The sequence below is a fragment of the Hemibagrus wyckioides genome, linkage group LG24 (assembly GCF_019097595.1).
Source record: "Hemibagrus wyckioides isolate EC202008001 linkage group LG24, SWU_Hwy_1.0, whole genome shotgun sequence".
In the NCBI taxonomy this organism is placed as follows: Eukaryota; Metazoa; Chordata; class Actinopteri; order Siluriformes; family Bagridae; genus Hemibagrus; species Hemibagrus wyckioides.
In genome coordinates this window covers 20,645,251-20,658,173 of record NC_080733.1, presented here as the reverse complement: position 1 = coordinate 20,658,173, position 12,923 = coordinate 20,645,251, and the positions used below count along the sequence as shown (strand labels likewise).

The window sequence follows — 12,923 nt, the reverse complement described above, 5'->3', positions numbered from 1 at the left end:
TTGTTCTGTGCCTCAAAACGAGCGTAGAATTCGTTCAGCGCGTCTGGGAGGGAGGAGTCACTGTCACAGGCAGGTGAAGTTGTCCTGTAGTTGGTGATCGCCTGGATGCCTTGCCACATGCACCGGGAGTCACCGCTGTCCTGCTAGCTGAATGGCGCATCCAGAACTCTGTCGCTGAGCATAATACAACTTATTAGGAAGCTAGGGTCAGAGAGAAGGGTCAGCCATGATATGGCACCTCTGGAGCATGGAGGGTGAAGGGCCTTGCTCAGGGGCCCAACAGCAGTAGCTTGGAAACACTTGGGGTTAAACCCCCGACCTTCTGATCAGTGACCCAGATCTTTAACCGCATTATGCTTTTTTATATATTGTCACATTCTTGATTGTGTGTGTGTGTGTGTGATGTCCGGCATTACCGTGTTAGCAGAGCTTCAGTAAAATGTGACAGTTCTGTTATATTTTGGAGAAACATGGAGAAGAAAAATGTGTGTTAGGTTTGCAGGCTTTAAAAAGTCAAGGAAGACAGCTGGTTTTGTGTTTCACTGAATGCGGTTCAAGAGATTGTGTGAGCCCCATCATTAGATGACCAGACCATCTGTGAAAAACATTTCTAGTGAAGAGCCTGCAGGAGGCACTGTTACTACACAATCAAACACAACTCTGAGGACAAAACACATTGAGGTCGGTACGGTGCACCTACAGTACTGGATAAAAGGTTATTAATCAATAAACATCAACCCCTTTAAAGGAACTACTTTACATTTAACTGAACATTTGTCCACTGTTAAAAGTGCTTTGCAAATAAAATTGAATTTAACTGAATTGAACTGAACTGAACTGAATTGAATTGACTGAATGGATTTTTAGATCAGAAAAACAAAGATAGTACTCTTAGATGTTTGATCAAAGTTATATGCACAAATGCAGTGGCGGGTCATGCATTTCACACCTAGGCCTACACTGGTGTCCTTCCTGAATTAATCCACCTCTGTACCATCATTATGACGCCACCATGGGTGTTGCTAGGCCATTTTCTACTCAGTTCTAAAATTCTGCGATTCTCCATAATCTGTACACAAATTGGTGATCTCCTCAGTCCTCTTTAAATTTCATATGAAAACTCCGGCAGACTTCGGCTCCTCCCCGTCTTTCAGCGCGTTCTTCAATCCACAGACCGCGGCGTCACAGAGTGAGGATCAGAGGACAAGTGTGTGTGTGTGTGTGTGTGTGTGTGTGTGAGATCAGGAAGACTCGTATTTGGCTTGTTCAGTACTCAAATGTTATACACATCTGTGCAATACAGTGGAATGCTGCAATAAGTTTACCATCCTACCCTGTTAGTCAAACCTTTATTTTATTTTATTCATTTATTTATTTATTTATTTATTACTATTATACCTTCATTGGGGGCTGAGCCATGGCAATAGACACTAATCAAATGTTAAATAACAAAGTAAAAAAGAAATTAGTCTACAGTATTTCATGCCTCATAAGGAATAGTTTTATTACGGTTACTTTTCTCAAAAAAGACATTCTTGATGACGTATGCAGCAAACTGCAATCTCCGGGGGACGGAGCATCCGAAATGAGACACAGAGAATATAGAAACAATGTATACGTGCGGTTCGCTGCCTCCGACTACTCCAATTATCCAATCAAAGGACGGGAAATTGCTGACTTAATCGTATGCCTGCTAGATGGCCCCAGTGACACCAACTCGAAATCTGATTGGTTAAGGTAACTCGTTTATTCGAGAAACCAACTTCTTGCAATGGTAAAGTCCCCCGCCAGTGTGGTTCCCCATTTACCTGTCGAGTTGAGGAGGAAGTATCACGGCTGCAGAGCTGGAGCTAAGCTAAAGGCTAAGCGGCTAGATAAGAAGTGGCGATATAAGCCTTCGGTACTTCGGTTCTGTAATCATGGGGAACGTGAACTCGCTACCGAACAAGATCAACAAGCTGGCTGCGCTGGTGAAAAATTATAATATCTACAGACAGTGCAGTTTATTGTGCTTCTGTGAAACATGGCTAACGTCTAGCATTCCGGATGCTAACGTGGAGCAGACAGAGACACTAAAGCCTGCGGGAAGCGGAAAGGAGGAGGACTCGCCATTTATGTGAACACAAGGTGGTGTAATCCTGGGCATGTGAGCATAAAAATCTCCAACTGCTGCAGGGACATCGAACTTCTGGCTGTAAGTTTGTGTCCCTATTACTTACCCAGAGAGTTTGGACACGCCATTGTTCTCATTGTTTACACCCCCCACGCGCCGACATGGAAGTAGCGTGTGACATCATCCACTCTGCTGTTGCTAGGTTACAAACGCAACACCCCGAGGCGATGGTGTTAATCTCTGGGGACTTTAATCATGTTACTCTGGACATAACACTACCTGCTTTCTCCCAGTATGTGGACTGTAACACCAGGGGAAATAAGACCATTGATTTACTGTATACCAATGTAAAGGATGCATACAGAGCCACCCCGCTGCCTGCACTGGGGAAAGCAGACCACAACCTTATTCTGCTTCAGCCTCACTATAAACCAAGAGTGAGGAGACTACCAACAACCACACGCTCATTCAGAAAGTGGTCTCCTGAGGCTAAGCAGATCCTGAGAGACTGCTTCGGGGACACAGACTGGGAAGTACTGCAGGGGTCGCACAGTGGGAAAATTGAGGATGTTGTTGACAGCACTACTGACTACATCAACTTCTGTATGGACGTTGTTGTTCCAGTAAGAACTGTACGCTGCTAAGCAAACAACAAGCCCTGGATCACAAGTGACATCAAGGGACTTCTGAACTAGAAGAAGAGGACCTTTAAGGATGGTGATCAGCAGGAGCTTAAGCGTGTGCAGAAGGAACTAAAAGTCCAGCTCAGGGAGGCAAAGGAGCAGTATAGGAGGAAGCTAGAGCAAATGTTGCAAAACAACAACATGAAGGAAGTGTGGAGCGGAATGAAGACAATAACCGGATGCAGCTCGAAGCAGGGTAACACCATTGAAGGAGGTGTGGGAATGGCGAACCAGCTGAACAATTTCTTCAACAGGTTTGACAACCCCAACTCATTCACACCTCAGTACACTGCACCCCCCACCCCCACTTCTGCTCTCAATCTACCCACTGAGAACAACTATGGCACAGAGGAGGAGAATATCCCTCCACCCATGATCACAGCAGCCCAGGTGTGCGGAGAGCTGAGGAACTCCATCCCAGCAAAGCTGCAGGCCCAGATGGAGTATCTCCACAACTACTGAAGGCCAACGTAATGGAGCGGGGAGACCCTTTACTGCACATCTTTAACCTGAACCTGGAGCAGTAGAGGGTACCTCGGAGGTGGAAAACATCCTGCATCATCCCAGACCCAAAGAAACCACACCCTGGAGAGCTGAATGACTTCAGGCCAGTCGTCCTGACATCTCACATAATGAAGACCATGGAGCGGGTGCTGCTACACCACATTAGGCCACAGGTCCGCCACTCTGCAGTTTGCATACCAGGAGAAGGTGGGAGTGGAGGATGCCATTACCTACATGCTTCACAGATCCCTCTCTCACCTGGACAGCTGCAGCGGGGCTGTGAGAATAACATTTTTGGACTTCTCCAGTGCATTCTACACCATCCAGTCACTGTTCCTCAGAGATAAATTAACAGAGATGGGAGTAAGCTCACACCTGGTGGCGTGGATCACAGACTACCTGACAGGCAGACCTCAGTATGAGAGACTGGGGGATTGCAGGTCTGACACTGTGGTCAGCAGTATGGGAGCACTGTTCTGTTCCGGTCCTGTTCACCCTGCATACGTCGGACTTTCAGTATAACTCAGAGTTCTGCCACGTGCAAAAGTTTGCGGACGACACTGCTATCGTTGGTTGTATCAGGAAGGGGCAGGAGGAAGAGTACAGAAAACTGATACGGGACTTCGTTGCATGGTGTGATGTTAACCATCTGCACCTCAACACCACAAAGGACTTCAGGAGGCCCAGGCCTCAACCTGAGCCTGTGACTATCAACGGCGACTGTGTGGAGTTTGTAAAAACCTACAAATACCTTGGAGTACAGCTGGATGAAAAAATGGACTGGACAGCCAACACAGACACTCTGTGTAGGAAAGGACAGAGCCGGCTGTACTTCCTAAGAAGGCTGGCTTCCTTTAACATCTGCAAGAAGCTGCTGCAGATGTTCTATCAGACTGTTGTGGCGAGTGCCCTCTTCTATGCGGCAGTGTGCTTGGGAGGAAGCATCAAGAAGAAGGACACCTCACGTCTGGACAAGCTGGTGAGGAAGGCGAGCTCGATTGTGGGCTCAGAACTGGACAGCCTGACATCAGTGGCAGAGAGAACGACAATCCATTTCATTCACTATACAGCACCATTTCCTGGCAGAGAAGCAGCTTCAGTGACAGGTTGGTGTCACTGCCCTGCTCCACTGACAGACTGAGGAGGTCGTTCCTCCCCCATGCCATGTGACTGTTTAACTCCACTCTGGGTGGGAGAAGTCAGTGCTGACACTACTCTCTGTCCTGAAAAGTCACTGCTGACACTACTCTCTGACCTGGACTGTACAATACAATACATATAACACACTCAGGTTTATACAGAACTCTTCAGTTTTGCACAGGACTCATGAACACGCAGTTTTTGCACATAAACAGTTTTTGCACATCACCTCATTACATCTGTACATTTAAACACTTATTTTTTGCACATTAATTATATTGTATTTCTCTAATTCTCTATATTTATTCTTTAAATCTCTATATTTAGTATTTTTTGCTATATTTTGTTAAATTGTGTAATATTTTGTTATTTTGCTATTTGTTATATTTTTTTGTTATATTTTTGTACCCTTAATTTCGGATATTTTAGTATTTTTTTGTTATATTCCTTCTTATTTTATCTATTACCTGTGTTTGTGGATACTGCTGGAAGCTGTAAATTTCCCTTTGGGATGAATAAAGTATCTATCTATCTATCTATCTATCTATCTATCTATCTATCTATCTATCTATCTTTGCCACTTATTTTAAGCTACAGATGCCTGCACTATTGATTCTGAAGGCCTTAAGGCAGATTTCTTTCACCCTGGAAACACATAATGTCAGTCACTGTCTGAAATATTATTGGATAAATACTCTTATCATAAATATACACTACTGGAAGCAGCGCAACCGAGAGAAAAGCTATGAAATGTAGAGAATAGACTATTGGGAATAATTTATGGAAAAATATATTAAATATATTAAAATGCAAGTCAGTGATTCTGATCACTGCTGTTTAGGCCAGCAGAGAAGGACTTACTGGCCCTGATGGCCCACCACTGCACAAATGTAATATTACGTTGTTTTATAAAAACTATTTATTTAGGTTTGGAATCTATTTCCTCATAAATCGCTAAAAGCAAATATAGAAAACAACAAATTAAAGCAGAAAGTAGAGTTAGTGTAGTTTATGATGGACACCACTACACATGTCCACTACTGCACATGTCCACGGATCCTGTCAGATGCCAGAAAGTACAGAAATATTTTGGTTGTATCTGAAAACGCATGATTACTTAACATGAAGATATCTGCATGTTAATAAGCCTAGCATTCTATCTGATCCTGCAAGGAAGAATGTGGCCAGGCCTGCTCTGTGTCACTGAGTAAAGGAGATTAGTATCCAAGAATACATGGACACAGGTCAAGAAGTGCCCTCTTTCTTTAAATTATATTTGATGCTTATGCTGGCTAACATTCAGGGCTGCAAGTGAGGAGGGTCACATGTCACTTGGACATTTGTGGTATTCATCATCTACCTCTCAGAGATTTTGCAGATGAAATGTTGCTTCATCTCAATCCAATCTGAGGTGACTTAATAAAGATGTTTGTTCTTTTAATTAGCCTTCACACCCTGAACCATGTCAACTGAGATATCATCAACACACCCAGAACCCAAGGCTAAAAACCACCAAGCAAACCTGAACGCTCTTTAAATAACTGAAATGTTTCCACTAGCACATTTTTTCCTTCTGTAGACTTGTAGATGTAGACAATTTATATATGTGTCAGGCATAACATTATGACCACCTGCCTAATATTGTGTTGGTCCTGCTTTTGCTGCCAAATCAGCCTTGACCCATCGAGGCATGGACTCCACTAGATCCCTGAAGGTGTGCTGTGGGATCTGGCACCAAGCTGTTAGCAGCAGATCCTTTAAGTCCAGCACATCCCACAGACACTGGATTGGATTGAGATCTGGGGAATTTGGAGGCCATGTCAACACCTCAAACTGGTTGTTGTGGTCATCAAACCATTCCTGAACCATTTCTGCTTTGTGGCATGGTGCATTATCCTGCTGAAAGAGGCCACAGTCATCAGAGAATACCGTTTCCATGAAAGGGTGTACATGGTCTGAAACAATGTTTAGGTAGATGGTACGTGTCAAAGTAACATCCACATGGATGCAGGACCCAAGGTTTCCCAGCAGAACATTGCCCAATGCGGAACACTGCCTACCTCGGCTTGCCTTCTTTCTTTAGTGCGTCCTGGTGTCATGTGTTCCCCAGGTAAGAGATGCACACGCACCCGGCCAATCCACCCGGCCAGCTTCTTCCATTGCTCCATGGTCCAGTTCTGATGCTCACATGTCCATTGTTGGTGCACAGGGGTCAGCATGGTCACCCTGACCGGTCTGCAGCTATGTGGCCTCATACGCAACAAACTGTGATGCACTGTGTATTCTGACACCTTTCTATCAGAACCAACATTAACTTCTTCAGCAATTTGAGCAACAGTAGCTCGTCTGTTGGATCAGACCACACGGGCCAGGTTTCGCTCCCCACGTGGATGCTTGTCCCTTTTTCCTGCTTCTAACTCATCAACTTTGAGGACAAAATGTTGACTTGCTGCCTAATATATCCCACCCACTAACAGGTTCCATGATGAGGAGATCATCACTCTTATTCATTTCACCTGGCACTGCTCATGATGGTATGGCTGATCGATGTATGTTTACAATACAATGCATCCTTATTCACATTAATAACCCCTCAGACTGTATACAGTGGTCAGCACTGTGTATCTGTCTGGTAGAGTATTGTCAGCTTTCGGCAGGAAGGAATTAGTATTAAGTCTAAAATGACCTCAGAAACTATTAGTTCCTCCTTGAGGAACCTATTAGTTCCTCAAGAGCTCTTAGTTGCTGTTGAAGAAAGGACATTTTCAACATTTACATTATTTACTCATCCAGTGTCACCCAGATGAGGATGAGGTTCCCTACTGAGCCTGGTTCCTCTCAAGGTTTCTTCCTCAGAGAGTTTCTCCCAGAATCTCAGGTAGTATTTTCCTCACCACTGTCACCTCAGGATTCTCATCAGGGATAAAATAGTAACTTAACTTTAAATTTTTTCTATGTTTCTATACTTCTGTAAAGCTTTTTTTTACTTGAATTGGAAGTGGTCACTGCTGGTGAGAATGGCGCCATGTGGACACGACGATATATGGGACGGCAAAACCAAACTTAAATACATTCCATTCCCAACCATAAAAGCTTATTAAATTAATTAAGTTGTCAAAGATGTCGTGAATGAAATGAGATTTATCTATATGCAGAAATATGACTAGTACAATTATATACCTGTAAGACACTACTCCCTAATTATCAGTGTAAAAGCTCCTGAAGGTTGAAGGTGAGATTGGCACAGATTATAGCAGAGGAATGCAAATCTCATGTATTTGCATTGCTGTGATCTTCTTTTCTCAAACTATAAAGCAAGTGAGGCATCTCCATCAGAAAGATGAAACAATTTTATTGACACATAAAACACAGTTGCTCTCTTTACTCTGAAATATCGCCTTAAGAAATTTGGATTTGGAGCAAATAGCCCTGAAGTTGTCAGTTAAATAAACTTTAAAATTCTACCTTTAGGGAATGTAGGTATCTTACATAACATTTAATTCCATGGGAACCTCAACCATTTCTATAGAGTTTAAAGATCCAGCCAGGGTATAAAACTCCACTGAACATCTAGTCCTTACTCACTCTCAAGAGTAAGACCAAAGTCTCCATCAGCATGGCACCATATGGTAGAACTTCCTCAGAGTCCTTGTGTGTTAGTGGTGGAGGTGGTGGACGAAGGGTTAGTGGCTTATGGGCTAGAAGTGTCCATGGAGGAGCAGGAGGCTCTGAGGTTTACATTTCCCAAGCCTCTCAGCCTTTGGTGGTTGGTGCATCTAGAATAGGTGTTCGTGGAGGCTTTGGTTCTGGTGTTGGTCTTGGTTCAGGTATTGGTGTAGGTCTTGGTTCAGGTGTTGGTCTTGGTTCAGGTATTGGTGTAGGTCTTGGTTCAGGTGTTGGTCTTGGTTCAGGTATTGGTGTAGGTCTTGGTTCAGGTATTAGTGCCAGCTCTGCTAGTGGTTTTGGTGCTGTGCTTGGAAGTGGAGCTGGGTTTGGAGCTGGTTCTGGGTTTGGAGGTGGTGCTGGAGGACCGGCTGATGGCATACTGGGCAATGAGAAGTTCACCATGAGGATCCTCAATGAGCGTTTGGCCTCCTACCTGAAGAAGGTGCACTTGTTGGAAAAGGCCAATGCAGAGCTTGAGCTGAAGATCAGACAATTTGTGGAGAGCAGGACCTCACCTACTACACGGGACTACACCGACTCCTTGACTACCATCAATGACCTCCAGGCCAATGTAAATTATTTAATAGGATAGTAAATAGGATGCATGCTACATAAAGCACACATATTGCATCTAGAGTTTTGATTAAGTGCAAATCTCAGGGCTCAGAATCCTTTTCTAATCAATCTTCACTTTTGTTCTCATGGTGACACTTGATGTATTTGGGTTGATTATTTTCAGATTCTGGATGCCATTCGGTTGAAAGGTGTGGTCCATATCAACCTCGACAATGCCACATTGGCAGCAGATGACTTTAGGATTAAGTATGATCTCACATTGTATTATTGCATATTAGTCATATTGTATAGGTGTTATATGAGGAAATATTAAGATATCCTTTAATGAAACTGACATGTATTCACACAGGTACGAGAACGAGTTGGCCCAGCGTCAGGCTGTTGAGGCCGATATCTCTGGGCTGAAGAGGCTGCTGGACGATATCTCCTTGAGCAAGACAGAGCTCACTCTGCAGATTGATGCACTGAAAGAGGAGAAGGTCTACCTGAAGAAGGTCCACAATGAGGTATTGAAGCTGTGCAAGCAACCAAAATGCTAAATGTCCTGCAACTGTAAGGAAATGTCATGAAGCAGGTTTTGGATATCAGACTATTAAAAACATGACAGCCATGTTTTAGTGCTTTTTAGATTTATAACAGAAAGGAAAGGTATACAGGCTCAGATTTAAAATTTTACAAGCTATTCATATATTCTTATTTGGCTAGATTGCACAAATGTTAGTTACTGATATTTATAAATGTATGTAAATCACCTTTATGGATTTGTCAATTGAGGAGCAACAACTCAATCATCTCCTCCAACTCTGAATTTGTGTTCCAAGGAAATGGTGACCACACGCAGCAAGATGAGTGGACAGATTCATGTGGAGGTGGAATCTGCACCACAGCAAGATCTCACCAGTGTCCTGGAAGACATTCGAGATCACTATGAGACCATCGCTTCCAAGAACCGGAGAGACCTTGAGGCCTGGTTTAAGGGCAAGGTGGGTTCCTCCACCAAGTCATCAAAATGATTAAACTACTACATCATAGCCTTTTAATAGTGCTGAAGGAAGATCAGGTTTTAGTGATATGTGCAATTATTTAAAAACTTTAATCTAATTTAAGATCAGGGCTAAGCATTCTATCTGGCTCTGAGGCAGTGCAGTGCATGCCCTGTCCATAAAGCAATGTGGAGATCTGCTACTAATATATTGCAAATATCTCTTTTATTACTGTGACTGAACCATGACTCTGTTTTTTTCCACTGGCAGTTGGAGACCCTGAATCAAGAGGTTGCTGCCAGCACGCAGACCATAGAAACATCTAAAACAGAGCTGAGTACAGAGAAAACCAAAGTGCAGGGTCTGGAGATGGAGCTGCAGTCTGTCCTCGCTGTGGTAAGATTTACAGTTCAGCTTTTTTTTTCTGTATTGTCCAGTTGTATTATGATCTAAATACAGCCAGTGTTAACTGAGCTGGTGTTTATTGTGTAATGTAGTGCATGTAAACAAACACACATTGCATTTGTGTGTACAATAAAAAAAATGAACTGAGAACTCACCACTTTACCTCAACACAGAAATCGTCCTTGACTGCAAAACTGGCAGAGACACAAGCTTTCTACTCTTCACAATTATCAGGATTCCAACAGCAGGTGAGACCTGAATGAACCCTCCTTAAAGTCACTGATGTCTGTGTGTTAACTGAACAAACAGAGTGATATTGGAGTGAGGAATTCAGTCATTTGATTTATGCTACAATATTGAATTTCACCAATTCTGATGAATAATAAACACACTTTGCTAAGCATTTCATAATTTAATGAAGTTTTAGGAATTATGTTGTCAAATTCAACGGCTAGTAAGCAGAACAACTGACCACTGATAAGGAGCAGAGACACCAGGCATTAGGGAGTCATGTGTTGATGTGAAATGGGCGGGACTAGATACTAAAGCATAATTACAATTTCCTGAGCATTTTAAACACTGCCAAAGTACAGTAATGTGGATCAAATGAGTAATTAAACAGGATGTTTCTCACAACAAAGGTGCTGAGTGTGGAGGAACAGCTGGTGCAGCTTCGTGCTGATCTGGAGCGTCAAAGTCGCGACTATCAGATGCTGCTGGACATCAAGACCAGACTGGAGATGGAGATCGCAGAGTACAGGAGACTGCTGGATGCAGGGGTCAGTGGGAGGTAAATAAAATCCAATTCAATTCCTTTATCCTTTCCATCTACTATGTCTTTGATAGCTCAGAGTGTATTTCTGATGAATTTGTGGGGCATTAGTGGAAATTTTCGAGTTATAATAATACCATTTCACACCTTAGTCAGGTACCACAAGCAAAGTGAAATAAGCACATCAAGCTCATAAAAATTGCCTTTTATAGTTAGAGGCTTAAGTGGTTATTGGATCTGTTCTTCTACAGTGAACTTTTAACATTCAGGCAATATTTTGGTGTGAAATCACTGCACAGCAAGTAGCTTAGCAACAAGCTAGCCAGCAGACAATAGAGTCTTGTAGCATTAGTAACAGTGATGAACTCAAAAAATGGATTATATCGATCAGTGTTATAGATTTAACAGAGTGCTATGTGTGTGTTAACTGATCTAAAGCCAGCACTGCTAGAACCGTGAATGTAAAGTATCTAAAATTTTTGTCATTCTCTGTTCCATCAGTGCCGTAGTTGCTACCAGCAAGAGCTCTACTATCAAAACTTCCACCACGGTGCAGTCAGAGGAGCCGTCAGAAATTCCATAACGTGTTTAACAACAAACGACAAGAATGTATTTCACTAAACATCAAGTTGAGTAATAAAGATTACTTCAATCATGATGGTAGTTTGTGTTTACTGTTTACACCAGGGGTATGCAACACGTCGCTCTGACATCTCACTACTGATAACTCATGACCCAGGTCTGAGTAACTTACCTAAAGGTTAATATGTACAAAATTCATCAAACCAAATGAATCGTACCGAAATCTGACTCCCCAGGCAAACCATACTCCTCCACACATCCACGTACATCACATGGTTTAATCCAGCGGTTCATCAATCCATTTCACACACAGCTAGCACCAAGCCTGGACATGGAAGTGTTATATAAAATAAATCTATAAACAGAAACTGAAGTAATTTGGATAAAGGATAAAGAAAATAAATCACAGATCCTTTAAACTCTGAAGCTGCTGGTGATTGGACAGCATTAGGAATAAAGCTACAATGCTGCCAAAGTAAAAGGGGTGAATGAATCTCTCCTGCTGCAGGACGATGCAGGACCAGTGTGCTGTACACATTTTTTATTAGTGCAGCTCATGTTTCAAAGTAAAGCACTCTTTAATATTTCACATTGCACATGCATATGAATGCCATAAAATACTATTATTTAATCCCATGAAGTCCAATACAGTGGTGTGTCTTTGTTTTCAACATTAATATCACCTTCATTATCAAAATCTTCCCTTTTTCATAAAAAGAGTCTTTTTCAGTCTTGTTGAGGTCATCAGGGTGTGTGTGATGGGACTTTTAGGAACAATGTGCTGATAAATAACAGAATCCATGTGAATGAAGGAAATCTGACAATAAGAAGTGGTTAAACTAATCCACAAACCCGTTGTGTTAAATCAGGTTCCTCGACCTCACAGTTAACATGCTGCTGAATTTAAAATGATTTACTTCAGAATATGGTGTTTGATATTGAAGTTTTTTAAAGTTCACTCTAAAATAGCTCATTCAGCTAGTTTGGTTTATGGCAGTAAGTCAGTTTCTAAGTCAGTTTCTAATTTAATTGCAATACCAAGACACAACATTACATGTTACCAAGCAAATTCTCTGCACGCCCAACCCAATATACAATACAGTACACACAGCCCTGAACACAGAGTGCAGGTTGTTCATCCAATATCACTCTCCACAACAGAGGTACACTCAGCAATGAGCAGAGTAGATCCACATGATTCAGCTGGTCCTGATGGCATACCGTGACATGTGGCATACCCTGACCAACTGGTGCAAGTATTCACTGACATTTTCGATCTGTCACTGGCCCAGGCCACTGTTACCACTGTTCACTGTGTCTGAAGACTACAACCATTATACCAGTGCCCAAGCATTCTTCTGCAGAGTGTGTGAACGATTTCTGCCCTGTTGCACTCACCCCAATTGTTTGAGAAGCTGGTTTTAAGTCAGCTCAGAGCGAGTCTCCCATCTACACTGGACCCACACCAGTTTCCCTAATGTCCGAATAGGTCAACAGAG

At 42.6% G+C, this 12,923-nt stretch overlaps 1 protein-coding gene across 2 annotated transcripts; it reads left to right on the top strand.

Annotated features, from left to right (window-relative positions):
* Window positions 1-8,005: 8,005 nt before the first annotated feature.
* Window positions 8,006-11,500, top strand: LOC131345060 (keratin, type I cytoskeletal 13-like). 2 transcript variants are annotated; one of them, XM_058377718.1, is made up of 9 exons: window positions 8,006-8,291; window positions 8,352-8,677; window positions 8,846-8,928; window positions 9,032-9,188; window positions 9,504-9,665; window positions 9,936-10,061; window positions 10,244-10,318; window positions 10,712-10,860; window positions 11,344-11,500. In XM_058377718.1, the coding sequence occupies exons 1-9, from the start codon at window positions 8,057-8,059 to the stop codon at window positions 11,423-11,425; spliced, it is 1,395 nt and encodes a 464-aa protein (XP_058233701.1). In that variant the 5' UTR covers window positions 8,006-8,056; the 3' UTR covers window positions 11,426-11,500. The 2 variants fall into 2 exon arrangements, with proteins under 2 accessions (XP_058233701.1, XP_058233700.1); XM_058377717.1 differs by having other exon boundaries at window positions 8,006-8,677.
* Window positions 11,501-12,923: the final 1,423 nt, after the last annotated feature.